The sequence below is a fragment of the Dendrobates tinctorius genome, unplaced genomic scaffold, assembly GCF_039654945.1.
Source record: "Dendrobates tinctorius isolate UK_male_01 unplaced genomic scaffold, ASM3965494v1 ptg000237l, whole genome shotgun sequence".
Taxonomy (NCBI): Eukaryota; Metazoa; Chordata; class Amphibia; order Anura; family Dendrobatidae; genus Dendrobates; species Dendrobates tinctorius.
The window spans coordinates 8972794-8992607 of NW_027361904.1; the positions used below are offsets into that span (position 1 = coordinate 8972794).

The 19814-nt window shown below is 41.7% G+C and overlaps 1 protein-coding gene across 1 annotated transcript in view; it reads right to left on the reverse strand.

The window, feature by feature from the left end:
• Positions 1 to 19814, reverse strand: part of LOC141060463 (uncharacterized) — a 120318-nt gene that overhangs the window by 80052 nt on the left and 20452 nt on the right. Inside the window, 1 exon segment of the mRNA XM_073556731.1 lies at positions 18121 to 19205. Coding sequence (XP_073412832.1) covers positions 18121 to 19205 — 1085 coding nt within the window.

Genomic DNA, 19814 nt, shown 5'->3' on the forward strand with positions numbered 1-19814 from the left:
TTGATACCTTTTAATGGCTAACTGAGTGTTAAGTTGATGGTGGGATGAAACTGATTAAACTGTTCATGGAATGTCTTTAGCTTTGGCTCAGACACCGTCAAGATGATTAAAATATCATCAATGTGGTAGTAGTAAGCCAGAGGCCTGATGGGACATGAGGACAAAAAGTGCATTTTGTTGCGGTCGCCGCAGCGGCAAAACGACGCATGCAGACGTATCCGCATACATCCGCATGGCCTGCGTACCCAATGTTAAAGATAGATTTGTGGACCGCATGCAGACATAGGCGGAGCTGAACGGAGGTGTGGCAGTGGGTGGACCTTCACAGAGGAACTACGCAGTCCTCCGCATCTCTGACATCCGCAAATCTGAACCTAGCCTTATGCACTTTACTCCAATTGGATTAGTCAGTGAAAGTTTGATGGAGAGTTATGTTCAGAGAAACAGTGAATGAACTATATATAAAAACAGATGTGTTTTTAGGGATAAAACTGTATAAGTTGTGGTTGGTCCTATTTTCTTGGGGTAGAGCATTCCAGAGTATTGGCACAACTCAGGAGAAGCTTGGTGCCGGAAGTGAGAGGTACAGATTAGTGCAAAAGTTAGTCGAAATTCACTTGTGGAGTGTAACCAGCGGGTAGGCTTATAAACAAACAGAAAGGATCTCTGGCTTCTGTAGGTCACAGCTGCTCCTGTGAGATCCTCCTACAGCAGCTCCAGTGTAGACGGCCCAGCTGTGACAGGAGGAGAATGGAGGAGGTTCTGGCAGCTCTGGTGTAGACGGCTCGGCGGTGACGGGAGGAGAATGGAGGAGATTCCGGCAGCTCCGGTGTAGACGGCTCAGCGGTGACAGGAAGAGAATGGAGGAGATTCTGGCAGCTCTGGTGTAGACGGCTCAGCGATAACAGCAGGAGAATGGAGGAGATTCCGGCACCTCCGGTGTAGACGGCTCAGCGGTGACAGGAGGAGAATGGAGGAGATTCCGGCAGCTCTGGTGTAGACGGCTCGGCGGTGACGGGAGGAGAACGGAGGAGATTCCGGCAGCTCCGGTGTAGACGGCTCGGCGGTGACGGGAGGAGAATGGAGGAGATTCCGGCAGCTCCGGTGTAGACGGCTCGGCGGTGACGGGAGGAGAATGGAGGAGATTCCGGCAGCTCCGGTGTAGACGACTCGGCGATGACGGGAGGAGAATGGAGGAGATTCCGGCAGCTCCGGTGTAGACGGCCCGGCGGTGACGAGAGGAGAATGGAGGAGATTCCGGCAGCTCCGGTGTAGACGGCTCAGCGGTGACAGGAAGAGAATGGAGGAGATTCTGGCAGCTCTGGTGTAGACGGCTCAGCGATAACAGCAGGAGAATGGAGGAGATTCCGGCACCTCCGGTGTAGACGGCTCAGCGGTGACAGGAGGAGAATGGAGGAGATTCCGGCAGCTCTGGTGTAGACGGCTCGGCGGTGACGGGAGGAGAACGGAGGAGATTCCGGCAGCTCCGGTGTAGACGGCTCGGCGGTGACGGGAGGAGAATGGAGGAGATTCCGGCAGCTCCGGTGTAGACGGCTCGGCGGTGACGGGAGGAGAATGGAGGAGATTCCGGCAGCTCCGGTGTAGACGACTCGGCGATGACGGGAGGAGAATGGAGGAGATTCCGGCAGCTCCGGTGTAGACGGCCCGGCGGTGACGAGAGGAGAATGGAGGAGATTCCGGCAGCTCCGGTGTAGACGGCTCACCGGTGACAGGAGGAGAATGGAGGAGATTCCGGCAGCTCCGGTGTAGACGGCTCAGCAGTGACAGGAGGAGAATGGAGGAGATTCCGGCAGCTTCGATGTACACGGCTCAGCGGTGACTGGATAATGGAGGAGATACCAGCACCTCTGGTGTAGACAGCTCGGCGGTGACGGGAGGAGATTCTGGCAGCTCTGGTGTAGGTGGCTCAGAAGGGTCAGGAGAATGGAGGAGATACCAGCAGCTCTGGTGTAGACGGCTCAGCCATGACAAGAGCAGAATGGCGAAGATTCCGGCAGCTCTGGTGTAGACGGCTCAGCGGTGACAGGAGGAGTGGAGGAGATTTCAGCAGCTCCAGTGTAGGCGGCTCAGTGGTGACAGGAGAATGGAGGAGATTCTGGCAGCTCCGGTGTAGATGGCTTAGCAGTAACAGAAGGAGAATTGAGATTATTATTATATTGCAACATTGATTCCATGGTGCTGTACATGAGACAGGGTTACATCAAAATACAAATATCACTTACAGTAAACAAACTAACAATGACAGACCGGTACAGGAGGAAGAGGACCCTGCCTTTGCGAGCTTACATTCTACAGGATTGTGGGGAAGGAGACAGTAGGTCGGGGTTGCAGTAGCTCCGATGGTGTTGAGGTGGCCACGTGGTCATTACAGGTTGTAAGCTTTTTTGAAGAGAAGGATTTTCAGGTTCCATCTGAAGGATCCAAATGTGGTGGATAATCGGACGTGTTGGGGCACAGAATTCCAGAGGATGGGGGATATTCGGCAGAAATATTGGAGGCGATTTCATGAGGAGTGAATAAGTGTGGAGAGTAGGAGGTCTTGGGAGGACCGGAGATTACGTGAGGGAAGATATTGGGATATTAGTTCGGAGATATACGGAGGAGAAAGGTTATGGATGGCTTTGTAGGTCAGTGTTAGTAGTTTAAACTGGATACGCTGAGAAATTGGGAGCAACTGAAGGGATTTGTAAAGAGGGGAAGCAGGGGTGTAGCGAGGAGAGAGATTAGTTAGTCGGGCAGCAGAGTTAAGGATGGACTGGAGAGGTGCGAGAGTGTTAGAAGGTAGGCCACAGAGGAGGATAGTGCAGTAGTCGAGGCAGGAGATGATGAGGGCATGCACAAGCATTTTCGTAGCGTGAGGGTTGAGGAAAGGATGGATTCTGGAAATATTTTTGAGCTGGAGGTGACAGGAGGTGGCGAGAGCTTGGATGTGCGCTTTGAAGGACAGGGCAGATTTCCGGGACAGGGGAAAGTGTGATGTTATTTATTGTGATAGATGGATCAGGTAGGGAAAATATGCAAGATGGAGGAAAGATAATTAGTTCAGATTTGTCCACATTGAGCTTGAGGAAGCGAGAGAAGAAAGATGATATGGCTGATAGACACTCTGGGATTCTCGACAGCAGAGAGGAGATATCTGGGCCATAGAGGTAGATCTGAGTGTCATCAGCATATAGATGGCACTGGAAGCCATAGGAGATTCCGGCTGCTCCAGCATAGACGGGTCAGTGGTGACAGGAGCAGAATGGCGGAAATTCCGGCTGCTCCAGTGTAGACGGCTTAGGGTGGTTTCACATTAGCGCTTTCTAAGCGCACGCACGGCCGGGGGTAGCTCCGCCCCCGAGCCGGCTCTCTGCCCGGCGTGCCCGCCCCTTGCTTGTAGCGCCGCCTCCTAGCGCACAGCGGCGCCTGCGATCGGCGCACCCTATCTTTAGCATAGGGTGCGCAGATCGTGCGCAGGCCGTGCGCTAGTTGCGCTTTGACCTGCGCTGCGCACTTTTGACGGTGCGCCGTGCGCGCCAAAATCAAACTTTTCGGATTTTGGCGCGCATGGCGCACCGTCAAAAGTGCGCAGCGCAGGTCAAAGCGCAACTAGCGCACGGCCTGCGCACGATCTGCGCACCCTATGCTAAAGATAGGGTGCGCCGATCGCAGGCGCCGCTGTGCGCTAGGAGGCGGCGCTACAAGCAAGGGGCGGGCACGCCGGGCAGAGAGCCGGCTCGGGGGCGGAGCTACCCCCGGCCGTGCGTGCGCTTAAAAAGCGCTAATGTGAAACCACCCTTAGCGCTGACAAAAGGGGAACGGAGGAGATTCCGGCAGCTCCGGTGTAGACGGCTCAGCGGTGACAGGAGCAGAATGGAGGAGATTCCGGCAGCTCCAGTGTAGACGGCTTAGCGCTGACAAAAGGGGAATGGAGGAGATTCCGGCGGCTCCGGTGTAGACGGCTCAGCGGTGACAGGAGCAGAATGGAGGAGATTCCGGCAGCTCCGGTGTAGACGGCTCGGCGGTGACGGGAGGAGAATGGAGGAGATTCCAGCAGCTCCAGTGTAGACGGCTCAGCAATGACACGAGAATGGAGGAGATTCCGGAAGCTCCAGTGTAGATGGCTCAGTGGTGACAGGAACAGAATGGAGGAGATTCCGTCAGGAAGAAGGCGATCACAGGAGGCACAGGAAGAAGGAAATCATAGGAGACATGGGAAGGAGGAGATCACAGGCGGTGTAGGAAGATCACAGGAGGCCGAGGAAGGAGTTACCGGAAGGAGGAGATCTGTATATTTGGTGATTCGTGTATTTGTTTTATAATTTTTTTAATACCTTTGTTTTGTCACTGCATGGACAGGACTGAAGCAGCAGGGAGCTGCTATCAATCCTCTCTGCTATGTTGCCATTCCCCAGTGGGTTCTGCAGACCTCTCCAACTGATCTCTCTCTGAACTATGTGGCTGCAGTCCTCCACGGCTCATCTGAACACCTGATGTCATAGATTTTTATGTGTATATACAGTATATCTATGTGTGTGTGTTCATTATATGTTAATTTCAGTTCTTCAATACAAAAAGTGAATCCCATATATTCTATAGGGTCATTACACACAGAGTGATCTATTTCACGTGTTTATTTCTGGTAATGTTGATGATTATGGCTTACAGACAATGAAAATCCAAAAGTCATTATCTCAGTAGATTAGAATAATTAACAAAAAAGCACCTGCAAAGGCTTCCTAAGCGTTTATAAAGGTCCCCTAGTCTGTTTCAGTAGCTCCACAATCATGGGGAAGACTGCTGACCTGACAGATGTCCAGAAGGCAGTCAGTGACACAATCCACAAGGAGGGGAAGACACAAAAGGTCATTGCTAAAGAAGTCGGCTGTTCACACAGTGCTGTATCCCAGCATATTAGTGGACAGTTGAGTGGAAGGAAAAAGTGTAGTAGAAAAAGGTGCACAAGCAACTGGGATAACCGCAGCCTAGAAAGGATTGTTAAGAAAAGGGGGAGATTGACAAGGAGTAGACTGCTGCTGGAGTCATTGCTTCACACCACACACACACGTCTCCAGAACATGGGCTACAAGTGTCACATTACTTGTGTCACCCACTCATCACCAATAGACAACGCCAGAAGCGTCTTACCTGGGCCAAGGAGGAGAACTGGACTGTGGTTAGTGGTCCAAGGTGTTTTCAGATGAAAGTAAATTTTGCATTTCATTTGGATATCAAGGTCCCAGAGTCTGGAGGAAGAGTGGAGAGGCCTCAATCCAAGCTGCTGGAGGTCTAGTGTGAAGTCTCCACAATCAGTGATGGTTTGGGGAGCCATGTCATCTGCTGCTCTAGGTCCACTGGGTTTTATCAAGACCAAAGTCAGTGCAGCCGTCTACCTGGAAATTTTAGAGCACTTCATGCTCCCCTCTGCTGACAAACTTATTGGAGATGGAAATGTAATTTTCCAGCAGGACTTGGCCCCTGTCCACACTGCCAAAAGTACCAATACCTGGTTTAAAAACAAGCTTGCCTGACCTTAACCCCATAGAGAATCTATAGAGTATTGTCAAGAGGAAAATGAGAGACCCCAGACCCAACAATGCAGACGAGCTGAAGGCTGCTATCAAAGCAACCTGGGCTTCCATAACCCCTCAGCAGCGCCACAGGCTGATCGCCTCCATGCCACACCGCATTGATGCAGTAATTGATGCAAAAGAAGTCCCAACGAAGTATTGAGTGCATTTACTGATCATACATTTCAGTAAAACATTTCGGATTTTAAAATCATTTTTCAAGCTGGTGTTATAAAGTATTCTAATTTACTGAGATAATGACTTTTGGGTTTTCATTGGCTGTAAGCCGTAATAATCATTAACAGAAATAAACACTTGAAAAAGATCACTCTGTCTGTAATGACTCTTTATAATGAGTTTCACATTTTTGTATTAAAGAACTGAAATAAACTTTTTGATGATATTCTAATTTTGTGAGAAACACCTGTATTATGTATAGTACAGTCCCTCAGTATTTAATGTACTTTCTTGTTATATAGAGCGCTGTCCCTTAGTATATAATGTACTTTATTGTTATATGTAACGCCGTCCCTTAGTAGATAATGTACTTTCTTGTTATTATACTGCTGTCCCTTAGTAGATAATGTACTTTCTTGTTATTATACTGCTGTCCCTTAGTATATAATGTACTTTCTGGTTATGTATAGCACCATCGCTTAGTAATGTACTTTCTTGCTATATATAGTGCCATCCCTTAGTATAGAATGTATATTCTTGTTATACAATCCGCTGTCCTTACAGTTTCTTCTTTTATTATGTATAGCACCTTATTATTTATGGTGATGTCCTTTATTATGTAGCGTCCTCTGTTATGTGGAGCACCGTCCATTATTACATAGTATCTCTTGTCATCTACAGCACCGTCCCTTACATTGAGTATTTTCAAAAGGCTGAGCCTTTGCATATTTTATATATACCGATGGGATGGCAGCGGGCATCCCTGTGGCTGGCGATTGAGTGACGTGGTCGGTGCATGCGCACTAAACTGTGTCCCTGCCCACTGTCTCATACTCACCATTAGGCATCCCTATATACATTATCGGTAACATCATTTCTCCTAGCTTATATCTCTACAAGAAAGTCAGCCGACACGTGGGTGACAAATACCAAAGGTTTTATCGGATGTGGTAGACCTATATGTGGTTTGTGCAAGTATGTGCCCAAAGCAAAAAGGTTTCATCTACTAAACAGAATAATATAATATTGGACGTCTCATTAGTTGTAGCTCCACACGTCACTGACATCACGCAGTGTGAAGCTTGCCCCCTGCAATATGTGGGGTGCACGGTCAGAACCTTAAGTCTCCGCATTGGGGACATATTAGGGACGTTCTCAGCCCCACAACACATAATACATCTGCAGCATCACAACATGTCACACAACACAATAGGAATATCATCACTTTACAGCTGTGGGTAGTGAATATGTTACCAGACCAGATAAGGGGAAGATTGGTATAAAAAGTACACCCCCGAGAAACCTAGTGGATTCTGGAATTGGACCTCAGATTCCCCAGTGGTATGAATCTTCGTTCAGACCTTGCATCCATTTATTGAATTGTGTTTTCTGTTTTCCTTCTCTTGTATAGTAATTCTGTAATATAGACACTATGATGTGTATAAGACGAGGGTTACTGATTATTTATTATCACATGAATAAGAACTGAACACCAATACCAGGTCAAAACTTGTAGATTTTTAGTTATCCCCAGGATATCCTGTTTAATGTTTCTATGATTTTAATTTGGATTTTTCAATAACGCATTTTTATTTTCATTCACACTGGAAATAAGTGCTGGATTATCATGAACTTTCTAAGTCCCATTCATACCTTCCCAAATAGGATTTCCCATGGATCTCACCGAGCATTGAGAGGTGAGCTGAAAGCAGGTTTTTTTTTCTATAGATTAATGGTAGGCATGGGTGATGTCTACACAGAAAGACTCTCCTAAAGCAAATGTACAAAAAAGCCGGCCTACAATCTGCCAGGGCACATGCTGAAAAATATGAAGACTCCTGGGAATCTGGAGTGATGAGACCAAAATAAATGTTTTTGGAACTGATGGCTTCAAATTTGTATGGCATTGCAGAGGTGAGGAATACAGTAAAAATGCATGGTACCTACAGTGATACATGGTGGTGGCAGTGTCCTTTTGTGGGGCTACATGAGCGCTGCTGGTGTTGGGGAATTACAAGTCCTTAATGGCGTCATGAATTCACAGATATCCTGCTCTGTAGTGAAAGAGAAGATGCCGCCATCACTCTGTGCCCTTGGTAGACCTGCACTTCTCCAACATGACAATGATATAAAACACACATCTAAGGCCACTGTTGTATTTCTGAAGAACAGGGTGAAAGTGATTCAGTGGCCAAATGTCTCCTGATCTGAACCCAACCACACACCTATGGAGAAATCTGAAGAGACAAGTTGTCATTACTCTCCATCCAGAATCCAGGCTCTAAGAGAGCTCGTTCTTGTAGATGGGAAAAAAGATAGAAGACATCGCTAGAAGACTTGATGTTGTCCCTAAAAATCATGGAGCTTGTAAAATATCAGTATTTCTATAATAAAAAATATATAGATTAATAGTTAACAGGCTCTGCTTACTTTAGAGAAGTGACTGACTTATTCTGAGTGCCTTGGCTCATACAGCTGTCTCTCTTGTCAAATGTCTATAGGTCACTTGTCAAAGCTGTCAAAATGTGACTATTTAGAGATAATGAATGGTTCTAAAGATCTCAGGCTTTAGGCTTAAATATCTCAGACTAAGGTAATGCATAAATAACTGTATGCATATTGTTAAAATAACTAGGGTTCACTTAATATGGAAGAAGTTATGAACATAGTGGCAAGCCACCATATGTGGTTGTAGTTTATAGGTCAGAATAGTATATAAAGCCGGCCTAACTCTTGTTCAGTAGATCTCATATCCCTTGAGACTCTCGAACACCCGGACAACACAGCTGCTCAAGACTATATGTAAGAACAATGCTCGTTTTCTCTTCAAATAATTATTGCATGTCATGAACTTACTTTTCTTCATTTTTGTAATCACTTTTTGAAATGAACAATTAAAAACAAGATTTATTTTATCCTCAATTCAACATTGCTTTTACTTTTGATTCTCAACCGTGCAAGAAGATATATATATTTTTTCTTCATTTTGGCGAGCCTTAGCCAGCCTGATCTTTTGTGCTAATTTTGGTTGGCATTCCTTCCTCGATTGTACAAGGGGGAGCACGAGAACTTTGCTAAAAACCACCGGTTGTACAAGCCTCCTCAGGAATTCCACTATTTCACGGCACAAGGATCAGACTGAACCTGGAGACGACGGGTGAGGATCGTAAAGAGCTGCATGCGTCTCATCCAGACGGAGATCTGAGGATTGCATAAGGACACAGAGGACCATCCATTGACGGGAAAGACTCTCAATAGGTGAGAAAAAATATAATGGATTTTATACATGATTATGCTAAGAAAAGTAACATAGATTTCAAGTTTGTTCATAATCAATGTGAGGCAGAAAATGTTAAAATTGACAAAAGGTTTTTCTCAGTAAGAAAATTACAAAGGAAACTTCAGAATGTTATGAAGCTAGTTCATGTGTATAATAGCCTAGTCTTTGAGAAAACTGAACCTAACACCTATAAAACATGCATTGTCACACAAGACATTAATCACACTGACACACCACGTGACACACAAGAGTCTGACGGGGATTACTTTGATTGTCCAAATTCTTTGATTTTGTCAGAGCATATTGAACAATTGGAAGATCAAATAGATACCAGGACAGAGTTATTGTCTAAATTACGACAAGACATAAAAAGGGTTTCTGCTAACACAAGATTAACAAGTAAACAGGAGGACAGTGTTGCCTCATCATTTGTACCAAACATGCAGGATCCAGAAGCTTCAGTAGAGGAATTAGAGGCAGTAGAATTACAACGGAAAAAATTACATGACAGAGCAGCACGCATTAATCTGAAAATACACGATCAGTTAATGAAAATTGTAAAAGACATTCCAAATTACAATGATAAGATGGATGCCTTTTATAATGCGGACATTTTTGAATCAAACACAGACAAATACAATCTGAATGATGAGCAAAAGAATAAAATATTCAAAGTTTGGTTACCTTCACATATGGGAAAAAGATTACATACCACACCCAGATTAAATGATGAGAATGAAATGACACATAGTACAAAAGAAGACAGACTTAGACAATTAGTATTGTTTACAACTGGAGAAGACATGCCTACAGTTGATATTTTAGGGAATTTACAAACAAATATTTCTGAAGACCCATTCTCTTTTTTGGTAAAGTTTGAACAGGCCTATAGGATCGTAATGGATCTCAGGCCTCACGAAGAGCCAGCATCCATGATCAAATTTTTTGTAAAGAAGTTCAAGTACTTAGATCCTGCCTCAGTGCAATTGGCTAACACTCAGCCATCATTGCAAGAAGCAACAGTTTTTATTGACAAAATAAGGAGATCCATGAAACAAAACCAGGTCAAAGCTAAGATAGCGGTAGTTCATGAGAAGGAAGACAGTCAGCTGAAACCTAGAGCCACAGTATTCTCCAAGAGCAGGGATCACATTGAGCATAGAGGTAAAAATACTACACAAAGGAACAATATCCATTGTTATTTTTGTGGTATACCTGGATACTTGAAGTGGCAGTGCAGGAAATTTTTGAGAGCGGAATCAGAGATGGGTACACAAGGAACAGGTAAGCTTGGAAGGGAAAACGGACTCATGCCAAAATCATACACCACACCTTCCGCACCTGCATTACAATTATCTGCACCTGCTCATACTGCCAACAGACAAACACAGTCACCATATGCACCATTAATCAGACAGATCAGAGAAATGACAGTGAAGGAAACAGGGTCAAGGGATAGAATTCCAAGGTCTTTTAAAAAGGACACTGGTCTTCTCCCATCTCCTTCATCTTTCTGACAACCACAGACCATTCCTGTACCACATCCATTGGAATTTGTGACTCGAGTTACATTGGATGACTGTGGAAGACCATTTATCAAAGTAAGTTTAGCAGGCCAGAATGTTGTATTTCTTATTGACACAGGAGCTCAGTTAAGTGTTACAAACCTTGATTTGAAGCTAAACCCAGATTCACCAGTTTGTACAATTGTCGGTTTCAGTGGAAAAGGTGGAACTAAAGCAACCTTAGTTCCCAATGTGATTTTGGAAATACCTAGTTCTTTCAAAACAGAAATTGACATCTGGTATTGTCGTGATTCTGAAAATATACTTGGCACAGATTTTATGCAGAAATTCGGATGGGTAGTTGACCTAGGAAATCAAGTGATCTGGAAAGATTCCAATGGTTGTAAACCGGTAGTCATTGATCCTAATGATTATAGCCATGTTGGAAGTATTTGCTTGAATGATGTGGTGTCATCTGACCATTTGTGGCCTGACACTAATGATGACGAGGTATTGACAGAAATTGTACAGCTTTTTCCTTCTCTTTGGGCTCAGTTCAGGAATGAGGTTGGTACAATGAAGGACGTTATGGTGAATGTGGAGGGGCGTGATCCTCCGCCACAGCGTCAGTATAAATTGCCTCCAGAATCAATTGACTCTATGTCAAAGATCACACAGGAATTGTTAGATCAAGGTGTTATCCGAAAGGCTAATTCTGTAAGTAACAATCCTTTGTGGTGTGTTTTGAAATCTGATGGTTCTTATCGAATGATATTGGATTTACGGATGTTCAATAAGCATACACCCAATGTCGCGCCAATTGTGGCAGATACTCATGACATGATGGCAAGGTTAAATGCAAAGGCCAAATACTTCTCTGTACTGGACATTAGCAATGGTTTTTTCAGTATACCTCTTGAAAAGAGTTGTCAGTATAAGTTTGCATTTACTTTCTTGGACGAGCAATATCTGTTTTGCAGGTTACCTCAAGGAGCACATTTGTCACCTAGTGTTTTTCATCAGGCATTGGCAAAGGTATTATCCAGATTTTCGAGGCCTGATTGCATTCTGCAATATGTGGATGATATTTTATTGTCTACAGATAAAGAGACACGTTTCTCTTCTGACAGAATTGTTTGAGTTGCTGCATGATGCAGGGTTGAAATTGAACACCAAAAAGGTCAAATTGATGCAGACTGAGGTCAGATTTTTAGGGGTGCTGTTGAGTCCAGGAAAAAGGCAGCCACTGCAGGAAAGAATTGAGGCAATTGCTTCCCTACCAATTCCGACATCACACAAGGCATTGAGACATTTTTTAGGTCTTATGAATTATTCAAGGGATTTCATTGAGAATTTTGCAGACAAGGCCAGACCTTTATATGATCTTTTGAAAGGTGAAAACAGTGATTACTTTGGTCCTTGGGGTGATGAACAGCAAACCTCATTTGAACAATTGAAAATGAATTTACAAAATGCACCTGCTTTGTCCACAGTAGATCCTTCGGCTCCATTTGCTTTGCAAGTGCACACATTGGAGATTTCTGTTTCTGCTGTGTTACTGCAATTACATGGGGAAGAGAGGAGAATTTTGGGCTATTTTTCAAAACTTCTCTCACCTGTTGAAAAAGGTTTTGAGACCTGTGCAAGACACTTGGTAGGTGTGTACTTTGCAGTCAAAGCAACCGAACATATTGTCGGGTTCAACAAAATCATTTTGCAAACTCCTCACTCTACACTAAAACTTCTCTTTGAGAATAATATCCCAGGTGTGTCACATCAGAGATTTGCTCATTGGTTATTGTCATTGTCTCCCAAACAAATTGAGGTAGATTACAAGGCCAAATATGTTCTTCCTCAGCTGATGCAATATGAAGGACAAACTCATGATTGTTTACAGTCTTTTCAGGATCCAAGTCCATCACTTTTCAGACGGAAAGCAGAGGTAACAGACGAACCAATTTTTGTAGATGGTTCCAGATTCTATTCAGATGGGCACTATTATTCAGGATATGCCATTTTTTATCCCAAAAGAGGACAGGTTGTGAAGCACAAATTACCGAGTCATTTTTCAGCTCAAAGAGCAGAGCTAGAAGCAGTAAAAATGGTACTACAGCTGAATGAAGCAGATGATCAGTGTCCCATTGTGATCTACAGTGATAGCTCTTATGTTGTAAGATCACTGACAGATTACTTGTCAGTTTGGGAAAAAAGAGGCTATGTAGATTCATCTAATAAGACTCTTGTTCACAGTGACACACTGAAGACAATTTTCAGGATAGCATCAAAAAACCCTAATGGTTTTGCTATTGTCAAGGTTCCGGCCCATAAAAAATCTGATGATGAATTATCTGTTGGAAATGCAACCACAGATATGCTAGCCAAAGAGGCAGCCCTGACAGGAGAAGAGGTGTTTGAACCTGAACCTCTCGAGGTTTCAGCAGTTCAAAGAACAGACACGCATATCCCTTCTTTTGCGGAAGAACAAGGAAAAGACTCATCTCTTGTTGCTTCCCGGGTTGATCCAAAACCTCCCTTTGTTTGTGAAAACGGGGTTTTGTGTCATGACTTAAACGGGGAGTTGCGTCCTGTTGTCCCAAGACATCTACAGGTTGAGTTCACAAAATACAATCATGAAAGTTTGGGTCATTTGGGCCAACAAAAATTGTTAGGTATTCTCAGAGAGAAATTTTACTGGGAAAAGATGGAAGAGACAGTGCAAAGTGTTGTTCAATCATGTCTCATTTGTGCCCAAATTAATCCAAGACCAAAAGGACAGAAACCGCCACTACTCCGAATCGCACCTGCAGATGGTCCATGGTCTACGTTACAAATCGACTACATTGGACCGTTACCATCAGGTAAAAATGGTCTCAGGTATGCATTGGTTGTGGTAGATGTTTTTTCTAAGTGGGTTGAAATTTTACCTGTCAGGAAAGATGATGCTTTGTCTACAGCTAGAGCATTAGTTAATCATGTCTTTTGTACTTGGGGATCCCAAGAATGATCACCTCTGATCGAGGAAGTCACTTTACAGGAAAAATCATGCAAGCCGTTTGTGCTATTCTAGGGGTACGACAACAGTTTCATGTACCCTACCATCCACAGTCTGCTGGTATTGTGGAAAGGATGAATAGAACAATAAAATCCAGAATTGCCAAGATGTTATTGGACAAGGGAAATACTTGGGTTGATGCAGTACCTTTTGTACTGTTGAGTGTAAGAGGAACAACCTCTGCCACAACTCAGTTTACTCCTTTTGAACTGATGACAGGAAGAAAAATGCCATTGATTTTTCCTCATGAACCATTTCTGTCTACACCACAAAAAGATGCTGTTGCAAGGTCCAAATGGTTGCAATTGTTGCAGGAAAATTTGAAAACGATTCTTCCACATGCTGCATCAAGAATGCAGAGAATGGAGCCACCATATGTATCCAAATTCAAGAAAGGGGCTCTAGTGATGATTAAAACTTTTAGGAAGAATGGACCTTGGGAAAGTAATTGGGAAGGTCCCTTTGAAATTATCGAAACCATGGGACAAGTGATGATACTTGTGCAACGAGCATCTAAGGTGGTTAAAAATACCCGCAGACAACAAAAATTGTGGGTACATGTTGATCAATGCAAACTGTATATTGCAAAATAATGATACTGCATTTCTTTTAGGAAGAAATGGATTCCAATAAGAACTGGAATACGAAACTCCACGTCCTTGATGGAAGGGATTCAACATCAATCCTTCAGGAGAAAAAGAAATTTCCCAGGAAAAGCTACTATCTGATGGGAATCACATTTCTGCTGTTTTGTACTGTTTCAACTGTGATCTACGCTGAAGATATTTCACACCATGGAACAAATACTAGTGAAGTGAAGGAACTTTTCAAAGGAACTTTACATCCAAGGAAACCAAGAGGAACGAATCTACAAAGCTTAATAGATGAGGACATACCGGACGATTCAATAGATATTACTGGAAACATTTGCATGGGTTTTGGTGCAAAATGCTGTATTGAGCTACACTTCATACATGACACTGACATAATATTACATGATGCCACAGGACCTAAGACGAAGTTCACACAGTTACAAGGAGATTATATACACAATAATAAGACAGGCACATGGGAATGCAGTCCTACAGATGTGTTATTCTGGAATATAGAGATAAGAGGTGAAGAGAAAGCTGAGTGGTCAGGCGATATTACAAATGAGATGATCGCAAAAGGGAAAGTTGAAACATCCAAAACAGATGCTTTGTTAAAGACACAACTTTTTGGGAAAGTTTTAGATCCTTCATTTCTTTCTATTACAGAAGGAGACGAGGATTGGGTAAAAACATGGAATTTTCAGATAACCAGAGAACCAGTACAAGTACAGGTATCTGTAGTTTTTACAGTTTCAAATACTATAGCTCCAGAAGTAAGGGTTACACCACAAGCAGTATATAGTCAAGAAAATATGTCTCCTTTATTACTAAAATGCAGCACGAGGTTAGAGCTACCTTCGGAATCTCTGTTAATATGGACCAAAGATAAATCATTTTTGGGATGTTTTTCAAATGGTCCAACAAATGTTATACACAGAGGTCAATCCGGTAACGTGTGATGGTTAAACAAGGATTTTATTTTTTCTGTAGATAATCCATCTCCTAAGGATTCTGGACTTTACCAATGTTGCATTTTAACGAAATATAACTACAAACAATGTAGAGATGTAAAGGTAAATATATGGTCAGCAGTAGATAATGTATGCACACAGACAAGATTTCAACCATCTACTCCTTTTCAGATCAATCAGTTCCAAACTAAACCTCTTTTACGAGATGGATTGTTTCTGACTATGGTATGGACCTTTAACATGTCTAACTGGAAAATCTCTTCTAGATATCCCCAGTGTCAACCACATCTCACTAACATGGAGATGGGAATAGAACAATGGTTTGGGAAAAGAACTTCAACACAGGTTAGAAGTAAGAGGGGTGTGTTTGAAGGTATTTTGGGGGGATTAGGAACAGTAGGAAGTTTAATTAACACTATGGACATTCATACACTTAAATCAGATCTGGAAAATATTGTGTATATTGGAGGAAAAGGGGTAAAGATTCAGAAAAGCTTGAATCAAGTCCTTGAAAAGATGGTTTTGAACACTGCTACTGTATTGGGATCTTCTGTATCACATCTTCAAGATGCTACTTTAGCTTTAATGGAAAGTGAACAGGAATCTCAAGTGGCCAAAACATGTCTAGAAATTCAGATTGAATATTCCACCAATCTGAAAATGATTGCACAAGCCTTACAAAGTGGAATTACCCCTTTAGGGCTAATAAGAAATTTGCCCATAGAATATAACTTTGCGTTAAACCATACAGATTTGTGGGTAAATAAGTGGTTAGGATGTGAACAGAACATTTGTGTAGGAACATCATTGATTCCAGTGTCAGGAAGAGAAGAAACCCTGGTTCCTATAAGTGTTCTGGGACTTCCTGTCAGTCCTACACAATTGCTATATTATCAATTACACTACACAGATTTTGCATTTGATGGTACAAACATTGAACAATTAGACATTTCGTCATGCTTAAATTTTGTTTCCAAGGTAATGTGTCTACCTGGACAGGATAAAGTCATTTATCATTCATGTTTCCATAATCATACTTCTTGTCATGCCAGAGTTGAGAATGTCCACACGATACATAACTTGGTGACACCAGTAAGCGCTAACAAAACTTGTTTCCAAGTCATGTCAGGAAAAGAAGCGGTTTCTGCATTCTTCTCATCTTGTGTACATGCTGAAAATCTGACAATGGGTTTATATTGTATTGAGGGAAATGTTAAAACTCTCACAAAGAAGGAAGGAAGTATTAATATTACGTCAATAAGCTCAAGACGTCTGAAAATCCTTCCGATCCAGTTCAATTTGTCACAAGTCAATAAATTTCCTTGGGATTTGTGGACAAATGAGATAAAGAAAGACAAGGGTTTATTAAATCTGTTAACAAAACAATTAAAAGAAGCTGAAATTGTATTTAGACATGAACAAGGTAATCTAAATGATATTGAACATGAATGGACGAGTATGTCAGGCTCATCTTGGTGGAGAAATTTAGGAAAATCTGTAACTAGTTGGTCACAGTCTTCAGCGAAAATGGCAGCAGGAAATGTATCATCTAATCCGATTGTTATTTTATTTATCATAGTTTTGCTGTGTATAATATATCAAATAATTATTATGTGTAAAATTAGGAGAATTTATAAGAATATAAAGATAGAAATGAAAAAGGAAGATGATATTTTAAGAGAGATGTTAAAACGAAAAAATATAACTCTGATCTAATTTTTGTTTTTACAATAGGTTAGAAAATTCAGATGACATTCAGGGCAGATGGTGATACAAGGTTTTCAGAATAAAGAATGAATGTGATACGAATGGTGAGAGAATGAGTTAGGATTGATTATGATATTTCTCAAATCATATACAGGGGGGACTGTAAAATATCAGTATTTCTATAATAAAAAATATATAGATTAATAGTTAACAGGCTCTGCTTACTTTAGAGAAGTGACTGACTTATTCTGAGTGCCTTGGCTCATACAGCTGTCTCTCTTGTCAAATGTCTATAGGTCACTTGTCAAAGCTGTCAAAATGTGACTATTTAGAGATAATGAATGGTTCTAAAGATCTCAGGCTTTAGGCTTAAATATCTCAGACTAAGGTAATGCATAAATAACTGTATGCATATTGTTAAAATAACTAGGGTTCACTTAATATGGAAGAAGTTATGAACATAGTGGCAAGCCACCATATGTGGTTGTAGTTTATAGGTCAGAATAGTATATAAAGCCGGCCTAACTCTTGTTCAGTAGATCTCATATCCCTTGAGACTCTCGAACACCCGGACAACACAGCTGCTCAAGACTATATGTAAGAACAATGCTCGTTTTCTCTTCAAATAATTATTGCATGTCATGAACTTACTTTTCTTCATTTTTGTAATCACTTTTTGAAATGAACAATTAAAAACAAGATTTATTTTATCCTCAATTCAACATTGCTTTTACTTTTGATTCTCAACCGTGCAAAAAGATATATTTTTTCTTCAGAGCTCGTACAAAATTATAGATGTAGTAGACACAATGAACATAATTACAGTTTCTTTCCTGTGTGACTTCTCTGATGTGTAACAAGATTTAATAAATTTATAAAAGATTTCCCAGATAGTGAACATGAATACGGCTTCTCTCTGTGACTTCTCTCTTGTGTAAAAAGACTTGATTTATTTATAAAAGATTTCCCACATTCTGAACATGAATATGGTGTCTCTCCTGATGTCTAATAAGACTCCTTTTATCAGTGAAGGACTTTCCACATATTGAACATGAAAATGGCATTTCTTCTAGGTGAATTTTCTCATGTAAAACTAAATGTGATTTTTGTGTAAAACATTTCCCACACAGTGAACATGAATACGGCTTCTCTCCAGTGTGAATTCTTTCATGTATAGTAAAAATTGATTTATATTTAAAAGATTTCCCACATTCTGAACATGAATACGGCTTCTCTAGTGTGTGACGTCTCTCGTGTCTCACAAGATCTAATTTTTCTGTAAAGCCTTTCCCACAGAGTAAACACGAAAATGGTTTCTCCCCGGTGTGAATTCTTTGATGTTTAAGAAGATGTGATTTATTTCTAAAACATTTCCCACATTCCGAACATGAATACGGCTTCTCTCCTGTGTGAATTCTCTGATGTCTAATAAGATTCCCTTTATCTCTGAAGGACTTCCCACATAGTGAACATGAACACGGCTTTTCTCCTGTGTGAACTTTCTGATGTTTAAGAAGATTACATTTTAATGCAAAGCATCTTCCACATAGAGAACATGAATACGGTTTCTCCCCTGTGTGAGTTCTTTTATGTGTATCAAGATGTGATTTCCTTTCAAAACATTTCCCACATTCCGAACATGAATATGGTTTCTCTCCTGTATGGATTCTCTGATGTATACCAAGATACCCTTTATCTGTGAAGGACTTCCCACATTCTGGACATTGATACGGCTTTTCTCCTGTGTGAATTCTCTTATGTAAAACAAAAGTTGATTTTTGTGTAAAACATTTCCCACACAGTGAACATGAATACGGCTTCTCTCCAGTGTGAATTCTATAATGTTTATCAAAACTTGATTTATATTTAAAAGATTTTCCACATTCTGAACATGAATATGGCTTCTCTCCGGTGTGATTACTCTCGTGCCTCACAAGATTTGATTTATCTGTAAAGCATTTCTCACAGTGTGAACATGGATATGACTTTTCTCCTGTGTGAATTCTCTCATGTATAACAAATTTTGATTTATTTCCAAAGCATTTCCCACATTCTGGACAGGAGTATGGCTTCTCTCCTCTGTGCTTTCTTTGTGTTAAAACATCTGAGCTTGTAGTAAGTTGTTTATCACACTGAAATCTTGTATCCACTTTGTCACCTGGAATTGTGGTAACAATGTGAGATTGCTCAGGAGAGGGTTCCTCATGATTAGGAGGATTATAAGAAAGTGAAGAACTGTGAAGTCCAGGAGCTCCATGAAGGGTAATGAGGTTTTCTCCATTAGACTGCTTCCTGATTTCTTCTTCTTTACAATTTAGTGATAAACTGTTATTCTCACAAGGATTTCCTATAAGGATGAAAGATAGAAAATAAATCCCATCCAATCTACAACACAAAAGGGATTTCCAAATATATTTTATGGAGCTCACAATGAAAACCCTCATCAGTAAAAGTCCCTGTAATAAGGAAGACAACTACATACCATAACTAACACAAGGACGAACAAAATGAATAACACTGGTGACATTGGCACAAGTCAAAGGTGGCATAGGTTAGAGTAGACCCCAAATAAACAGTTCTTAAAAGGAACCCGTTCTCAAGATTTACACCTTTAATCTAACCCCCAGTGCCATTTCACTCCTGTAGAAAGCTTCCCAAAATCATTGATACAATCATAAATGGAGTTTTAATATTTCAGAATCATATGCAAATAAGACTGACTAGTCACAAAGGTGGCCCTACATCCAGCAATACAAGGTTGCTTAGGAGGGTAAATCCTAATTTCAGGTTTGAGAGAGAATGGGCCATCTGTCAGCCCACTGTCACCCCCTGCAATATGATTCTAGGATGTTGATGAGTTGCTTTCCCAACTGGAGGCCTGCAAATACCCTCAGGCTGTGTGCCATGTTCAACAGTTTACAAGAACAGAGTCTAATAAGCTACATGTCAGGATAAC